This window comes from Diadema antillarum, unplaced genomic scaffold (assembly GCF_040938485.1).
Source record: "Diadema antillarum isolate AM-2024a unplaced genomic scaffold, OU_Dant_1.0 seq00001830_RagTag, whole genome shotgun sequence".
Taxonomy (NCBI): domain Eukaryota; kingdom Metazoa; phylum Echinodermata; class Echinoidea; order Diadematoida; family Diadematidae; genus Diadema; species Diadema antillarum.
The window spans coordinates 128,365-148,124 of record NW_027272503.1 but is presented as its reverse complement, the minus strand read 5'-3'; the positions used below and the strand labels follow the sequence as shown (position 1 = coordinate 148,124).

General features: G+C 37.7%; 1 protein-coding gene across 1 annotated transcript in view; it reads right to left on the bottom strand.

Moving 5' to 3' along the window:
- LOC139712625 (polycomb group RING finger protein 1-like) overlaps positions 1–17,607 on the bottom strand; it is a 28,498-nt gene extending 10,891 nt beyond the window's left edge. Inside the window, exons 1-8 of the mRNA XM_071624436.1 lie at positions 16,665–17,607; positions 13,767–13,866; positions 13,139–13,235; positions 10,705–10,760; positions 9,976–10,035; positions 8,645–8,717; positions 5,817–5,844; positions 2,001–2,099 (exon numbers count right to left, since the gene is read on the bottom strand). Of these exons, the coding sequence (XP_071480537.1) occupies positions 2,001–2,099; positions 5,817–5,844; positions 8,645–8,717; positions 9,976–10,035; positions 10,705–10,760; positions 13,139–13,235; positions 13,767–13,866; positions 16,665–17,228 (1,077 nt within the window). The 5' untranslated portion in view covers positions 17,229–17,607. The remainder of the gene's footprint in view (positions 1–2,000; positions 2,100–5,816; positions 5,845–8,644; positions 8,718–9,975; positions 10,036–10,704; positions 10,761–13,138; positions 13,236–13,766; positions 13,867–16,664) is intronic.
- Positions 17,608–19,760: the final 2,153 nt, after the last annotated feature.

Sequence of the window (19,760 nt, the reverse complement as noted above, 5' to 3'; positions counted from 1 at the left end):
AGAGGCTTAGAGGGGTAAGCAAATGCAAAAAATAATAATAATGAAAAAAAAAATCATACACTCTTCAATAATTCCTGATGTCACAGTAGTAAATGAGAAAGGAGCATTGAAAGAACTTCACAAAGCTTCAAATGATAAGCATGTGATTTTTAGACCTGTGCTGCAGAGAAGTTTAGGGCAGATATCCACAATACCTTTTGGAGAAAGTATGTTAAATGCTCTTTCCCTCTCCTGGACACATAAATTTTGCATAAACTCCTTTCATTTTTTACATTATTCTATGTAATCAATGTATTATAACTTTTCAACAGACTGTATGATTTCCCTCAAATTTTCACTGTGTTACTGAATTGTCTGCATTTGTTGAATCCACTTACCGGTATGTTTACGAAAACTTTCCAATAAACAAGGCAAATGTCAAGAGATGTCTCGCCTGCATATTGCAATTTGTGTACATTGTATGGTTTGATAACTTGATGTAGCTTCCAAGGTGGGAAATATCAATAAGATCTGAAGCTGGCATTGTCAAACCTGACTTATATTCACACTTTACCATCATCTTTAGGTAATGTACATATGGTACATATTTTATAGTCACAGCTCAAAGCTGTGGAAACTTATTGAGGGAACACTTCAATATTGTATGTTTTTTCCAATGTAAGTTAATTTGACCTTTGACCCTGTCAGACTTTGCCACTTTTCAAACTTGACTTGACCGGAATCTTTAGGTGATGTACCTGTGGTGTGAGTTTGGTAGTCATAGCTCAAAACTGTGGAAAGTTTATTGAAAGTATACCAAAAATAGTGTGGTTGATAAAGTCTAAGGGTACAGAACCAAGAGAGCCTAGTGCTCACTTGTGTATTGCAAGTTCACCTTCCATGCACTCTTGCAGACCATTAACTAAACAGAACATAGCAAACGAGGGGGGGGGGGGGGGGGAGTGGGCTTTTGGGGCCTTCGGGGGGCATGGTGTCAATTAAATTGTACATTCTATCATACTGGCAATATTTCCTCTCTTTTTTTAATAGAAAATTTGACCATGCATTTTCAAAAGGAAGATCAAAATGTGAAAGGCCACCCCTGGATCTGCCATTAGAAACCTGAAAGTGCACTCATCAATGTAAAACATTACCATGTGTGTATAATCATCTTTAGTTTTACAATGTATAGCACCTATATATAATTTCTGGTTCCACAGAAAGAGTGTTTTTTTGTTTTTGTTTTGTTTTGTTTTGTTTGTTTGTTTGTTTGTTTGTTTGTTTTTTTTGGGGGGGGGGAGATAGGGGAGGGATTGTTTGTTTGTTTGTTTTTTTCACAGCTCCTCTAATTTTGGGGTAAGTTTGGAGTCCCCGAGAGGGGCATTGTGACTCTGTTTATTAGCTCCTGCTATATTAACTAGGTGAAATTTTGACCATGCATTTCCCATAGTAACAAGACGATGAAAAAGTTAAAAATTGGTCCTGATTTGGCATTGGGCCTATGACAGCAACCCTTGGATCTGTCATTAAGAAACTGGAAAGTACACTCATTAATGCATTTCCTCAAAGCATTCCTGGATGAGTAGAAGACTGCTGAAGATTCTCTCTTGTGGGAAATGTGCTCATTTCTATGAATACATATTGTATCACCCTAGTGATAATACCTGCCAAGTTTGGTGACAAATTTGGCTTTTTTTTTTTTAAGAAGATGAAAATATGACAATTGGCCCCACTTTGCTCCATTCATCACAGGATCTTTAAGACACTGGAAACGTAAAAAGTATGCATGACTGACACTACATGACAACTGATCGAAAATAGCTTTCTTAAGCCCAGAGCTCAGATAAGCTATACAGCATGATTTTCTTTATACATTGTATCTTTTTTTTTTTGGGGGGGGGGGGAAGGGAGAAAAGATGGAAGTGACATATATTTACAATATAGCACAGCTATCAGAAAAAAAAAGAGAGATGAAAGACTGTGGGTCCAATAACAACAATGTTTATAATCATACAGTTTACCTCTAAGGAACTCTTCAACTGTAGCTTGAGGGAGATGAACCTTTGAATCTGTCGAACCGTGACACGACTTGGAACCAAGATAAACTTCCTATCAAGAGGCTAGTAAAAAAAGTTTTTGTAAATTGATGGAACACATTCAGTACCGAATCAATACAAAAAAAAAAACAAAAAACTCAAGACAACAAAAAGGTTATCAGAATTGGCAGCATTTACCAGTAAGACATAAACCACTCAGATAGGAGTATAAAGGAATCTTCCATACAACACCTATTAGTCTAAAGAAGAAAGGCCCAAAACTGACACACAAAACTTACATTTAAAGGGATGGTACAGTATTGGTAGAGATGAGAATTGGGATTTTAACCTTTTGCAAGATACCAAGAAAACACTTATGAAATGGTACAGAGCAAACCATTTTAAGAGGAATTTAAAGTTTATTTGATGAAAATTGGGTTTGGAATGACTGAAACATCCACAAAGTAAAACAAAGCGATTGTAATAAAATGTGGGTCCCACATTTTATTACAATAGCTCTGTTTTGGATATTTCAGCCATTTCAAAACCAATTTTCATCAAATAAACGTTGAATTCCTCATGAAATTACATTCTCTTTCATATTTCATAAGAGGTTTCTCATTATCTCACCCAAAAATGTTACAAACCTGAAATTAGGTCTCAACCAAAATTATATGATCCCTTTCATGTCCTATCTGAGGGACATATCTTTAGAGAGCTTATTATGTGGTAACTGCCCCACAACAAAGCCTTCTCTTATGTTATTTTCAACAAGAACAAATCCTCTTGAAACTGAGAGGAAAGTTTTCAAAAAAGGTAAAATACTAGTAGTTCATGCAATTTGGAATGGTAGCTTTAAAAAGAAACTTTATGGAGAATAGCACAGTTCAACAGTGTAGTTTATCATGATAAATGTTAAAGGGACTATACAGTACTGGTTGAGGTGGGGATTCAGGTTTAGAACATTCCTAAGTGAGATAATGAGAAATCTCTCATGAGATATGAAAGAGCATGTAATTTAATGAAAATTGGTATTCAAATGGCCGAGATATAAAAAAAAAAACAAGAGACCCGCGGGTCTAGCGCTCACCTGAGTATCGCAAGTTCACCTTTCATGCAGTCACTAATCTAAATTATTCACAGCTCTACCAAAATTTGACGAGGCATTCTCAAGTGGAAGATGAAAATGTACAATAAGGGCCCAATTTTTTCAAGATTCCTTAATTTGGGGGAATTGGGGCCCCCTGGGGCCCTCTGGGTGGGGCATGGTGCCCAGTTTGATAAATTGAGATCCTGACCACCTAGGGATGCTACCTGCCAAGTTTGACAAAAATCCATCATGAGGTTTTCAGGAAGAAGATGAAAATGTACAATTCAGGCCCCCATTTGGACCCTTCCAACCACCCCCCTCCCCCTACCCCCAAGAGGGGCACCCCTGGATCTCCTATGAACAAACTTGAAACTACAGTCATTAATGTACTCACTCATAGTATTATCTCAGCTCTATAACTTCTGATTCTAGAGAAGATTTTTAAAGATTCCTTCATTTGGGGGGTTTGGGCCCCCTGGGGGCCCCCTGGGCGGGGCATGGTGCCCATTTTAACAAATTGAGATCCTAACCCCCTAGGAATGCTACCTGCCAAGTTTGGTGAAAATGGGTCATGGGGTTCTCAAGAAGAAGATAAAAATGTACAATTTAGGCCCCATTAGGACCCCTCCTCACCCCCACCCCCACCCCCCCCCCCCTGGGTCCCAAGGGGGGCACCCCTGATTCTGCCATGAACAAACTTGAAACTACAGTCATCAATGTGCTAACTCATAGTATTAACCTAGCTCTATCACTTCTGGTTCTAGAGAAGAAGGTTTTTGCGGATTCCTTAATTTTGGGGGGTTTGGGCCCCCTGGGGGCCCCCTGGGTGGGTCATGGTGCCCATTTTAATAAATGGAGTTCCTAACCCCCTAGGGATGCTACCTGCCAAGTTTGGTGAAAATGGGTCATGGAGTTCTCAAGAAGAAGATGAAAATGTACAATTTAGGCCCCATTAGAACCCTTCCCCACCCCCCTCCCCTGGGTCCCAAGGGGGGCACCCCTGATTCCGCCATGAACAAACTTGAAACTACAGTCATCAATGTACTAACTCATAGTATTAACTTCGCTCTATCACTTCTGGTTCTAGAGAAGAAGATTTTTACGGATTCCTTAATTTTGGGGGGTTTGGGCCCCCCTGGGGGCCCCCTGGGTGGGGCATGGTGCCCATTTTAACAAATTGAGTTCCTAACCCCCTAGGGATGCTACCTGCCAAGTTTGATGAAAATCGGTCATGGGGTTTTCAAGAAGAAGATGAAAATGTAAAAAGTTTACGCACGACGCACGACGGACGACGCACGACGGACGACGGACGACGGACGACGGACGACGGACGACGCACGACGCACGACGCACGACGCACGACGGACGCCGGACGAAGGGCGATCGCAATAGCTCACTTGAGCCTTTGGCTCAGGTGAGCTAAAAAAAATGATCATAATAAAAGGCGACAGGCCACGCTTTTTAATAGGATCTCTTTGTTTCACCTTGTTTTTCAATATCTCAGCCATTTCAAAACCGATTTTTATCAAATAAACTATTGATACCCCTTAGAATAGCATGCTCTTTGACATTTCAAAGAGTGGTCTCTGAATATCTCACAAAACGTGAGAAGCTAAATAGTCACCTCAACCTGAACTGTACAGTCCTTTTAATATGAAAATATAAAAAAAAATATGAATATAGTCGGTCTCATCTTTCACTTTGATTTACTTTGTTTTTAAACAATGCAGCCATTTCAATACCGAGTTTCATCAGATAAACTTTTAATCTTTATAGAATATAATAGAAAGTGGTTTCTACTTATCTCACAAAAAGTTAAAACCTGATTTCTGATGTAAGCAGTTACCCCACCAGTACCCTCTCTTCACTGTTTGGTTAATCATCATTATAACTTAGAAGCTTGAACACCGGTTCACATAGAGTCTGTATCCCACTCATCATAGGCTGATTGTAGAAGAGTTGTTGTGCTGTTTTATTTCATCACATAGCACTTCAAAAATTATTTTGCACTGACCTCAGTGGGATGAAAAGATACGCCAGGTGAATTGTAGGAGTTGATGGATATCATCCTATACAGAACTAATTACTTCCCCACATGGGGATCCAAAGATTCTTTATAACCACTCTTGTAACATGACAGACCCTAATTATAACCTCCGCCAAGGAAGGTTATGTTTTCACTGGTGTTTTTAGTTTGTTTGTCTGTCTAAGCCAAATACCTCAAAAAGTAAAGAAAAAAAACAAAACAAAACAAAAAACATATATGGATGACATTTACAGGAAAGGTTGAGAATGACACAAAGAACATGTAATTAAATTTTGGTAGTGATCCAGGCTTCTTTGTGAAGTTTATGAAGGATTTTCGATATTTTGGCAAGTAGGGTCAATGACCTTTGGAGTTCAAGCTGCACATTTTTAAGGTGTGCATGTGTGCACTTAAGTGCACGCTAGGCTTGGGTAAGGTGCCCCACTGCATGAAGCTGATGATGTAAGGGTGATTTTCAGCATGCATAAAGTAGAGTGGAAATCACTGATCTTATTTGGAGAACGGAAATGAGCTGATTGGCAGAGGTCTGCGCTGTAAGAGTACTTGTGTAGTATTTATATAAATTTGTTTGTGTCAAAAAAAACCCAACAAAACATCTCAATCTTGGTTAATGCTGATACAAACTTTGTAATTAGGCAGACGTATAAAATGTATATATTCTTACCTTGATATCACTGCAACCAACAGCAGCTCTACAGAACAGCCATGGTAGGAAATAATTACAACAGATGTGAAATAAGATAATTACATATATACCTAGAACTTCAAAAAAATTCATCAATTTCACCTCATTCAATTGTAAGTAAACAAAACAGTGAAGTCATTCATAAGCTGAAAATGTGTAAAAGCAAACGAAATTTATTTTGTGGAAGATGTTTTGCAGGAAATCAGTCAAAATGAAAGCAGATTTGCAGCAAACAATTGGAGTACCATAGAAAATGACTGAATCAGTTGGTGTCATTCATCGTTCTCTTTCTATCTACTCAGTCAACAAATGTTCTTTAACATCATGTAATTAGCTGTTACTGATACACTAAACAACTTACAGCTTTACACATCTCACAAGCCTGAATATGATGACCTTGGTGCTTTCTGAAAGCTTGAAGCTTTACTTCTTGATGTTGAGTCTTCACATCACTGAACACTCCATGATAAATAACCTCAATTTCTACGCACCACAGAGCAAGTATTTATTATCCATGGTGTCCCATCCCACCATCACTAAAATATTAAAGTCTTGGCGCTGTATTTGATTGGACATTGCCAATGTCCACCCACATCGTCTCTTCCTACATCAGTTTGCACTAAATACTGTAAACAAATTCATTTTCATAGCAAATAGTAGGTAGCTCACTAAAAAGCTTGTACATTTTTTTTTCATCTCATCTACACTTGACTTTGGGATGCACATTTTGTCCATCTGCCCATTTATTTCGGCCCTTCTTGCAAAACAAATTACTTTCTCATTGGACATTTCTGACTAAAATTATGGTTAAACAAATGTCAACAATGACATTTGAACAAAAACCAATGACCTTTCAAATTGGTATAAAACATTTTTGTTAGTTAGAGTTGAAACACTTCTTTTAACCATTTATCTTTTTCAACCTTTCCAAAACAGGTTCTAGGACAATTACCCCCTGGACAATTACCCCAGACCCTTCCCCTGACCCTAACCCTTATCTTAATCCTGAACTTAATCCTTACCCTAACCCAAATTCTAACCTAAACCTCACCCTTATACTAACCAGCATTTAGCCAGGGGTAATTGTCCTCTGTGGGTAACTGTCCTTATCAATTCGCTACCACATTACATCATGATGGAAAAAAACAACAACAACAACTACAAGAAATTATGGCTGGAATACTAATACAAAATTGTAATTTAATATCATCTGTGCCTGGGAGATTTTTGCACAATCTAATCAGCACATCTGCAATTAATATTGCATACCTGGGCAACATATATACACTCAGCAAAAAAAAGTAAGTTCCCCCCTAACATTTCTGAATATACACTGTATCTCAAAAAGTGTTTTACGGATTTTCATAATTCAAACGGGAATGGATAGGAAATGTCATTATTCGTAACATGAATGGCATATCATTGCCACCAGATATCATTATTGGTGTTTAAAAAAAAATGCATTTTATGTCAAAACGCATGGGGAAAAAAGTTGCACTTTAGGCTATATGAAGCACATTGTATACATTTCCTATGTAAGTTAGCAAATGACCTTTTTAAATTGTGTAATTCTCAGGAATTTCTTCAGGTACAATGTGCTTCCCTATCAAACAGATGTTATGCATACTCTTTAAACAATAGCCTTTTCAATATTAAAATGTTGGGAGAAGCCATGTGATTTGTAATTCCAAATTGGGTTGATCACATTAATGTGCCTATGGCCATTTTGCATCCTGCGCTCAAGTTGTAGATCAGTTTGTTGAGGGAAATGTATGGAAACGTATGGAGTGGCCTACAAGATCCCCTGACTGTAATCCAGTAGAGAATCTTTGGGATATCATTAAGCGGAAAGCAAGCAAGGAGGTGAAAAATGACACTTTACTGCAATAATTTCAGCGCATCTTGCAGAGAGCATGGGCCAACATTGAGCAGCGCCAAGTACAAACTTCAGTTAACAGTATGAGGACGAGATGCCGGCTGGTCATTGAAGCGGATGGTGGACATATCAATTATCAAATACTTGACTGTATGCTCATGAAAAGAAAGAGATAGAAAAATATGCAATAAACCATGCTTAAATGTTCAGAATCATGATTGATTGTTTGATTATTTGTGTAAAAGTCACTGCAAATCAGTAAAGTGCAACTTTTGTTTCCATGCATTTTGACATAAAATGCATTTTTTCACACCAATAATAATATCTGGTGGCAATGATTTGCCACTCATGTTATGAGTGAATGTTATGAGTGATAAAATTCCTTATCCATTTCCGTTTGAATTATGAAAATCGGTAAAATACTTTTTGAGATATATCCAAAAATGTTAGGGGGGGGGAACTTACTTTTTTTGCTGAGTGTATATATATATATATATATATATATGTGTGTGTATATATATATATATATATATGTGTGTGTGTATATATATATATATATATATATATATATATATATATATATATTAATATTATATCATGATACATTCAAGAGTTCTTCAGGTCAATATACTGGAATAAAGAGCAGTGAAGTAGACATGCTGAAGTGCATATTGATGGATGGTGAATGCAATAAACGAGAACTTGATGCCTCAAATATCCTTCAGAGGCAAAGCAGCACAACATATACAGTAACAAACAAACAAATGACAGAGTAAATACACATTTATAATGAAAAGCAAAGCTATAGTGCTTCATTAGGGTAGTAATAGGACCACTGGAAGTACATGGTAGAAATTGTTAGATTTGAAGAAAAAAAAATGGAGAGGGTTTAGCAAAGAGAACCAGAAAGATTCTGACACTATGTACTAACCCAGCATATTCCAGAACAATTGCAATGTGAGGCTCTGCACTCATAGGTGACACAGGCTCAACAACAGCAGCTTCTGCAAGGTCACAAAAGCAAAGACACAATTTTCTGTACGGATATGAACTTCAAAGACAATAGGTACCTGTAGTTTCATATTCCAAAGACTATATTTACTTTCCAATACCTGTATTCAGTGATTATCATGAACTTTTTCATGAAACATTATGCATGTTGGAAATTCACATGAATGAACAGAACAGTGGAGATTACAGAACAAAAGAAAATTGACTGCCTATACAATGTTACATGACCTATCAAGACTAAGTTGTCAGCAACAATTGTGTCTCACTCACTTCATCCTAGATATTTGATCACACTTTATCAAACATGGAACTCCTCTTTAAAGTTACTGATTCTTACTGGAGTTCCAAAAGATGGCTTATCTACCCGAAACTATGGTGTTCATTCAGTGGGCCTTGTGGCTGTGCTTTTCACTGTCTCTCTGGCAAAATAAATTTGCCCACAGTTTGCCCAATAAATCTCACTTTGTGTTTTCATTCTCAGCAAAGTCATGACATAATTTCTTGTCTTTAGATCAATACCTTTTAATCTTGTCTTTAGATCAATACCTATTGATCTAAAGACAAGAAATGATGTCATGACTTTATGTGGAGGAGATGATGGTTAAGCTGGGACTAATAATTTATAAACAACGATGATGATGAATAAAAGTGTTGAGATTTTTTGTTGTTGAAAAAAACCCAAACAAATCAGCACATTTGGTTCTAAATGGAGAAGATATATTCATGGCTTGCTACATATAACAATAATGATACCACTGCTGCTGCTACTACTACTACTACTACTGACAATAGTGAATACTTGTATAGTGCACAGGTCCACCTATTGGTGCTAATGGCAATTCAAAAAATGAGGAGATAGATGTATTGATACATGCACAAACATGACAACAGACAAGAAAATTCAAACAACAAACAAACACATACCAAATAAAGGACACAATTGTTTTGAACATTATTGCAGTTACATGTATATAATCCTCAGTGTGAGAGGAACAGATACATTTTAAGTATGAATTTTAATATTTCCGTAGGTGACAGGTGTAACTAAACAGGTATTAAACTGATACCACAGTTTTGGTCCCATAACAGAGAAAGCATGATCCTCCATTCATGTTTTATTCTGGGTCTTTGGAGTAACAAGATGCATTTGATGATGAACGGAGACTTTGTGTTGATTTGCACTTGGGAATAGAGGCACATAGAAATATATGATATTTGAGATGCTGGACATCACAATGCTATGATACTTACCTTGTTGTGGTGCCTCTAGGTTCCTCTCTTTCCAAAATCTTCTCTGACGTGCCAACTCATCTATTTTTTTTTTTTTTTTTTAAAGCAAAACAGTTAAACACATCTATAGTCATCGCCAAACAGTGTTGCTAATCATTTACCAAACAAAAATGAACTACAATGAAACAGCAGAAGCTGAGTATGTGATTAAAAAAAAAAAACCAAAGAGAAAAAAAAAATCCTCATTAATCACTATATCAGGGCTTGATACTAGGTTGGGGTTTTTTGTGTTTTTTTTTTTGTTTTGTTTTGTTTTTTTTTTGTCTGGTGGCCTGTTTGGGCCACTAAGGTCTTGAAGTCTGAAAGTTTGGTGGCCCAAAAAAGATATGTTGTGGTCCGGAATAAAAGCAAAAGTAACAATCTATTTTGAATCCTAGTCGCCTGATCAGACTACCAAACGCAGGTATAAATTTGGCAAGCCAACAACAATTTTAAATGACCCCAGGTCACCAGGACACTGCTAATTCTGAGTCATGACTACATACGAGTGCATTGTTTCTAAATTTGCCAGAGATTTAGAAACCCTTCCTTGGAAACACTTGCTGATAGATAAATGATTTAGATACCCTGGTAGCTTTGCTGTCCTACATGTGTAAGTTGACAATTCCATTTACTTTCAGGTACAAACTGAACTCATAATAGTGAAAACATGTACAAGTACCTCAGCAGATACACAGAAATGGAACATACCTTCTTGAATATATGGAAGCAACTTGTAGACAATATCTTGCATTGTTCTGTCTAGTCTGTTTAAAAGTATGAATACAAATAAGAGGGCATTTAATAAAGTACTATGTACATCAAAATAATGTCCATGGCATATTTTGACGAGATAATACAGGGGAATTGACTTCAACTTGCAATTTATGGCTACCTAATTAGAGACAGATTACATTTGTGACCATGCATCACAAAACCAACAAAGAGTCGTACCCCTTGATTTCACGTGAGGACTCAAGAAAGGTGAAACAGGTCAACCAAGTCAATTTTTAGTTTTTCATATTTCTGAATCTTCTACATTATACTGAAATTTGGGATCATAAAACAACAAGGAAATTGTGTTTGAAGCAGCTTTTCTCGAACACTTTTTGGTAGAATAGTGTGATTAGGCATTTTCCAGAGTCCTCTTTTCATTTTGTAAAAACCCTGTCTATACTCTTCACTTTCAATTCAAATAACTTTTGAAAGAATCATGCTACTGCTTTAAAATTCAGCATTAATCATGTACATAATTTGTTAATGAAGCATACTCCATTTCAGCTATCCCTTTATTGATGTTGCTCCTGTGGTTAACATCCTGTTTTTTGTTCCATTCATTCCACAGCTAGCACGGCTTAGTAAAGAATATATGAAAGCACTTGAATAGACCCTGTACTTCAGAGCCTCTTTTATCAGTTCACACTGATATGTGCTTTCTTTCCAATATTAGGATGTATACACTGTAGGTTTGGCCAGTCCATTTGAATTGAGTTAATATACATTATTTTAAAGCTTAAAGTCTGCTCTTTCAGAATCTGCTCATAACTAAAAGTCCATGTCTTGCGGCATTTTGTTGGTTTTGTGATGCAGGGTCACATGTACTACATGAATGAATTCAGGAGTCAATGTGCCAAATAATCTTAACATAATGTAGGGAGACAATGTATACCCTGCAAAGCACTGATCCTCACAAGATTGACATCTCAATGAGCATTATTATCATTTTTGATGTAATTACACCTATAATGACATCTACACAATGTTGTCTAACGGTCTAAAAAAGAGACTGTAACAAGGATTTAACAGGTGGATATCAGCAATAAAGCAGTGAAGATGGAACAAATCAATAATAGTTAATAATATTAGTACTACTACTACTACATGTACTACTACTACTATTGATGATAATAATTTATATTGTGCCAAACCCACACTGTAGATCGCTCAAGGTGCATACACATTTAATGCATGTACACATTTAATTTACTAATTTAGTATTACCCTGATCACTGGATACATTAGTTCCAACCAGCAATGAAAGTGCTCACTCTCCACTGCCTAGTGAGCATTCTAGCCAGTCGCCATTTCACAGGTGCCACATACTGATCAACTATTCATTTCAAATTTATTCATTTATTATTATTATTTTTTTTTACTATTTATTTTCGTCAAACTTTCAGTGATGAGTTCTAATAACATTGTTGCTTTCACCAAACCCACATATATTGGGTTTTGGTTTGGCATTATCATTCCCCAGCTGCTTTCTGAAAGAGATAAAATAAAGTCAAGTGATTTTTTATTACGCTAGAAAATGAATACATTTATTTACGTTGTATATATTCTCTTCATCTTTTATTGTCCTACTTGCAAGACCACATATTGTTGCAGCCTTTTTATCTTGTGCTGACAGGACATTAACTTTTTATTTTTTTTATAACTTATACAAACTTTGAATTGATTGTCTGATTTTTCTTAGATTTCATTGGTGTGTATAACTAATATTTCTGTCTTCATGGTATTCACACAAATATCTTTTGGGGCTAAATTCCACTTAAGGTCAGTCTGCTGTGAATGCATTTGAGAAAAGGAAAAAGGAAAATGTGGGCTAAGGTTTCACTGCAGTGTAGAAAAAGACCCAATCAGAACAGACTGAGGCTGTAGACAGTTTGGTGATTAGCGTGAAGTGGCAAGGAGTGGATAACGACATTGAGAGCAATAAAAATCTGTAAGCATCTGTAATTTGCAATTAACATCACAACAAATTATTAGGCAAAACTGTAGGCTCACAAAGAGGTACAGTTGTATTACCCATAACAATATGCGTGGCAGCCTCGGGAAGAATTAAACCCAGAACATTGAAATATGATGAACACTGAGTTCTTGCTTTCACGACATAAATCTTTCAAAACACACTTTGGTCTGGTATGGTACACTGAACTTTATATACACTGTACATATTGTACCATTTAAAGTGTTGTAGTGCCTATAGCAATATGTGTGACTAGAATCCATGAAGAATCTCATTTTGTACTTTATGCAACAAATTAAAGCTCACAGTGTGAATTGATAGTCCAGCAATTCTGTACAAGCAAAGCACACATTTTTACACTTAACTATTTTCTGTTCTACTATATGAAATACTCACTTAATACTGAGGAAAGGGTTTGAAGGGTGGATGAGGATGTCACAAGTCGGGCACAGTTCATGTTTCTTGATATACGGGATTAGACAACTCTTGCAAACTAGAGCAATAGAAAAGACCAAAACAATACAGAAAAGAAAAGAAAAAGTATACTTATTTTCCCAATATGAGGCAAATAACTTTAAATTTTCTGAAGTACTGCATTATAACCAGAGGAGTGATTCAGCAAAAAGATCCATGTTTCTATTTTAGTGTACTAACTCAGTGTCCACAAGCACACAATACATCTATCCACTTAGCCAATTGCCCCTGAATAAACATTTTGAGCTGTAAAATTTGATATCTTTCTGCAATAAGAGAAAAGAATTTAACTGACAACTGATATTCATCAGATATTTCCTTATCGTACAAATCATTCAAAAAGCTTTGATTATAATGCAGCTGTTTTATCACTGCACTATAATTGGGCTTGCCCCTACTGACCGCTACTACGTACATCAGTGTAAATAGCCGTGAGCACGACTGTGTCAATTATGCACTAAATGTGGGAATGTAGACATTCATGTTGCACTATTTCACTCAGTTTTATATTTTCTTCACTAAAATTGCAGTTCTGTGCTTTCATACTCACATGTGTGCAGGCACTCAGTGATAGTGGTAGCATCAACCAAATAACCTCCACACAGATGACAAATTATGTACTGGTTGACATCAGTAAGGCGTATGTATATCTGGCAAAGGAAATACAATTCAGAACAATTCGCTCAAAATGGACAACATACCCATGGACGGCCAGCCCTTCATTGCTATTGAGTATTTCATAATCTTTCTTTAATGCAATGTATAGCATAAACTCATAAAAAACAGGAAAGTGTTGATGAAATTGCTATCGCATTGCACTAGATTTATTAGTAAAAGAGTATACAGCTATACATGAACAGTGGGGATTGCAAATAGCATTTAAATATTAGCAACAGAATTAGCTTTTGTATCATTACACATTATTTTCAGAGTACAATCGTACTTCTGAGCATGTTTTGTTCATTTTTGTTAAGTTATTACCTCACTGGCAAAAATTTGGAGGTGAGTTTTTGTTCGAGTGTTTGTTCGAGTTTTTCGATTGAACGATGTATCTACATGTGTGACAATATTAATGTGTGCGAGAACATCGTATTTTGTATGGTACCCACTTGTTTATTTCCGTGTAAATTTAAGTATTTTTTTACCGTAAAGTGTCTTCATCATTCGTCTTCAAGCATCAGGTTTTCGCGTTTCTTTTCAGTATTTATTTATTTATTTTTTTTTTTGGTGTTGCACAAATCGGGGGTGCGGCTTATACGGCGCTGCGGCCTTTGCGCCGGCGAATACGGTACTACAATTTATAGCATGAGTAAACATGGTATACATTGTTCATTCAACTTTACGATACTATACGGTTCTTCATATTATGGCTGTCATTTGCCTGTCAGATAAGAAGTAAAGATTAGAATAACAAAGATTAAGAAAGAGAATGCAGAGAGGCTACACAGACAATCCTGTGTTTTAGAAGGCTAAATAATTTCAGGCTTCTAGCTTCAGCACAGCCATATGTACACAACCTCTGGTAAAGGAACAAACCTGGATCTGAATATAGAGGCTCAGCCTGCATTCAGAATCATCCATAGGTAGGTAAAATCAGAAAAAAGTGATACATGTGCAATTGTATCAAATTCATATTCATGATTAAATCTAGGTGGCTTCAGTGTTTAATAGGGTTAGGATACACTCATACAGGATTCTTGAATCTTGAAATGATAATCCCTGTAGCAGCTCGTCGAAGCTAAACTGGGATGGGCTGTGCGATGACGACGTTGGCCGACGGTGCTTGAAGTGCTATTATGCAGATGTAACTATTTACAATAAAATGTCATGTGCGTGCAAATAAAAATCAGGCTGCCAGGCTTACAGCATTTTGGACCCTACGGGAGGCTGCAACCTTCTGATAATTGGTAGGGCAGCCTTCTGGAAGGTGTCGACAGTAGGTGCAGTGACAGCGTTGCTTGGTAGGTGGTTCCAGATCCATACAGTACGTGGATAGAAGGAATATTTGTATGGGTCAATTGAGGCATCTGGTATCATGTATTTGAGCTGGTGGTCATGTCTGCCAATGTTAGGGGCTGGAAAGATGGAGGGTGGAAGTGATATGTTGACAAGGTTGTAGTGGACTTTGTAGAACATGGTGCATTGTGCTGTGAGGTGTCGTGTGTGCAGTGTGTCCCATCCCAGTTTGGATACAAGGGATGTAGAGGAAGTACCCCATCTGTAATCCTGGTGGACGAAGCGAGCAGCTGCTTTTTGGACTCCTTCAAGGCCTTGTACTGTGTTGGTGTGGTATGGATTCCATGCCTCTGATCCATACTCTAGCTGCGGACGAACAAGCATTTGATATGCCCTGTTTTTGACAGCTTTGGAGCATGGGGATAATGTACGACGTAGGAGACCGAGAGTTTTGTTTGCTTTTTGACGAAGGGCCTGGCAGTGAGTAGCCCAGCGAAGATCTTTTGAGACCGTGACCCCCAGGTACTTGTATTGTTGGACTCTGGGTATGGTCTCCTGAAGGAGCTTGTATTCACGGAGCAAAGGTTTCCGTTTTCTGGTAATAGTAAGAGTAGCACATTTGGGAATGTTGAAATCCATTAGCCACTGTTTGGACCACTCAGCGAGGGCATGGAGGTCTTGCTGCAGGATTTCGTAATCTTCCAAATGGTGGATTTCGCGGTAGATAGCACTATCATCTGCAAACAACCGCATCTTGGACTGGACATGTACATTGATATCATTTACATAGAGCAGGAAGAGAACTGGTCCGATCACCGAGCCCTGGGGCACTCCTGACGACACGGGTCTCCAGGTTGATTGAGATCCTCTTACTGTGACTGCTTGTTGTCTACCAGAAAGGAGCGAGTTGATCCAGTGTAGAGTATTACCAGTTATGCCGTAGTATTGGAGTTTCAAGCTTAGCCGTTGGTGAGGAACTCGGTCGAATGCTTTACGAAAATCCAGGAAGATGATATCTGTTTGGCCCCTTGACTGAAGAGTACTGGACCAGTCATGAATGGCTGATATGAGTTGGGTGGTGGTGGAAAGTTTCTGTCTAAACCCGTGTTGTATGTCAATGAGGATATTGTGGGAGGCAAGATGTTTGGAGATATGGCTGAGTACAATATGTTCCATAATCTTGGAACAGACACAGGTCAAAGAGATTGGTCGGTATTAGGGTATTAGGATTAGGGTTAGAGTTTAGGGTAAGGTTAGGTTAGAGGCTGTGCTGAAGTTAGAAACCTAAAATAATTTAGCCCCCTATTAAAAATTAAAGCCCAGGATAGCTCAAATACAATTCAATATTGCATCTAAAGAACTACTACACATACACGTAGGCCCTAGAATTAGAATTTGAAATGCATACTAATCCTGTCAGTTTGCAGGTGAATGCCATTGAGAATGTCAAAATTTGACCTCATTGATTAACAAAAATAATTTAATAACTCACACATGGTGGATGTTCCCGTTTCGTCATCTTGGGCTGCACTTTCTGAGGTGTCTGCTTCCTCGGCGAAATTGAATGTAGAGATGAACTGGATTTCACATTGTCATTGGAGGTATTGATAGACTCTGTTATTGTCGAGTTACTGGAAGTGCCTAAAGATCTCTTACGCATGGCCACACTTTGAGTGCACTTTGATTGAATATCTGATTTGCATTTCTTCCCCACTAATAGTTTATGTCCGACTCCACGTACTTTACCAGAAGGGACATTCACTAGTTTAGTTGGAGCCTTTAATGTCGGAAGTGATCCAGTCCTCAGGATGCATTTTTTACGGTATTTCCCTCTGTTATAGACAGTCACCTCACGCTTGCAATCATATGTGAAATGTCTGCTACATATGTACTGCCAGTCAGAATTTTTCTTGAAGTCTTTTCGTGTCATCTTTACAAATCGGATCCACTCGTTGCGTATTTTTACATCCTTTGGAAACGAAAAGAAACTTAAATCGGGGTTAGTTATGGTACTTTTCATACATCCCCCAACAACGCATCTTCTAATAGTAGGCATCTTGCTTCACGTTCTTATAGAATACATCAAACTGGTGTAAGTTCCGAACAAAAACAACAATAAGTGTCTTTGCTGGAGATCCAGCGCTAGCAATGAAAGAGCAAAAGCTGGTTTGAGATCGATCGAGAGCTAGAGTCTACTCAATTTCAGCAGACGCAGACATAACATGAATCTTCACATGTGGGACTATAGCCTTGCGACACGGGCCTATTTTCATTGAGAAACCTCGGTCAGCTGTGACGTCGGCATGAAATGATAGGTGGTTAGGCATACCTCTCAGTGAGCCAGTCTTTTGGAGGAAAAGTTTCCGAGTTTGTCCAAAATAAAGTAAAACACAGATTCCAATGGCACTGTCCCATCGCATTGGCATAGCCATAGATCGTAGCTTCTCCCAACACGCGGACTGCAGCAGCAATCCCCCGCCGCGATTTTTTTTTTTTCCGTAACCCTAACGCGTCGAAATAGCCAATTGTGTCACTTGAGCAAAGACTATCAGTGTACTGGCTGGTTTTTGTACGCATGCGCGTGGACTTCGTTAGGCATGCTGTACTGTTGCACAGTACCAGTGGCATGGTCGTCTGCTAACACAGAATCAGATTCGAATATGGCACGCCTTCATGCCTTGCAAACATAACGACGGGTTTGTGTGTGTGTGTGTGTGTGTGTGTGTGTGTGTGTGTGTGTGTGTGTGTGTGTGTGTGTGTGTGTGTGTGTGTGTGTGTGTGCGTGTGTGAGTATGTGTGTGTGTAGTGTTAAAAAAAAGAAGGTGATTCTGCAGCACAAGTGTTTGCGTATTAACGGAAGACAGATATGGATTGGCTTAAAGTTACTATAGTGTAAGTACTATTAAACAGAAAGCTTTTTCTGAGATTCATGCAGACTTCTATGCCAATATTTTATGCATGGTACGATTTGTATATATAGGCCTATATTGTACTGTATGTTAAGAAAAATATGATTTAGGAGCACAAGAGATAAGAATTCAGCTGCTTATTTTTTGTTCAAATTAATTTCATTGTAAACATGGGCCTGATATCGATGAAATTCTAATAAAGAATATAATTAAAAAAATGTTTGGTGTATTGGTCTGCTCGCAGTGAAAGTATACACACAACAGTAACACGTGAAGTTCCCATTAATTGAAGTTACAGAGGGAAATGAGACGTTAGGAAACAAGTCGTACATGGCAAATTGGAGCATTATGAATTATTCGAAGATGTTTCACATGGGCAAGTCGTTTAGCAAGTCATCATTTACAAAACTCAGCAGTCAGTATACGTGTACAACATCAGAAGGGAGGTGACTCACCTCGCTGGTATTAGCAGGGAGGTGAGACTAAATTCTCTCACCTCCTTGGTATTAGCATGGAGCTACAAACGCTCCTTGGTATTAGCAAGGAGGTACTAGGCAAGCTTGCCTAGTACCTCCTTGGTATTAGGCAGATTGAAACGAAACGGTGCCTTTTTCACTGGTCACTTTCATGCACTGACAGCGATCACTTTGTTTTCAGATTATTTATGGGCTGTCTTACTTTTACACATTAAACCGCGGCAGCCCAAAGTGGAGTGAGCGTCAGGTGGTGTCCGTTGACAAGCCACGAATGATTTTTTTTTCTTTTTTTAATGGGGGGTGGGGGGGAGGGAGTAGGATAATAATAGTGCTGCATGATGTAATAATGTGCACATAGGCCGTGAGGGGGGAAGAAATTGCATTTGCATCCATATGATTGCTCTTTTTTGTTTGTTTGTTTGTTTTACAACAGCTATATACTGTATGATAGTATAATTTGCTATTCAAGAGTGTAAGGATGGGGTTAACAGGTGTCTGTGAGGGGTACCGTTAGTGTAGGATTGCATTTGTATTACATCAAATTGATTGTTTAAATGTTTGATCTACGGTATTAAGATGTTAAAAGGAATGATAATATTAAGTGAAAAAATTGTGCCAACATCCATGTGGCGTATGAATGAAGTAATAGAACTGTCATCACAGAGGTTATTATTTTGTGAAATATTTGGAGTGATTACCATAGAGGATGCATTTAAAGGAAACCAAAACCCAAAGAGAAAAGTGGATTGAGTGAAAGCACCAACATTAGTAGACCACATCAGTGAAAGTTTGAGGAAAATCGGACATTGGATGCAAAAGTTATGAATTTGTAAAGTTTTTGGACTGGAATTGCTGGATGAGGAAGACTAATAGAGGTATGATGTCATGTGTGGACAACAATATAAAGAAAACATAAAGGGAATTCCACAAAAATTCACTTTTCTAACATAATGAAAGAGCACTTGATTAATCGCTATTAGAAAGCAGGGGGAATAATTGCTACCCTTAACATATGTCAGTATCAAGTTGATGGAATGTGTAATTTTCATGAAAAATAAATTTTTGTGGAATTCCCTTCATATTTTCTTTATATCGTTGTCCACACATGACATCATAACCTCTAATAATCTCCTCATCCAGCAGTTCCAACACCAAAATTTTAAAAATTCATAACTTTTGCATCGATTGTCTAATTTTTCTCAA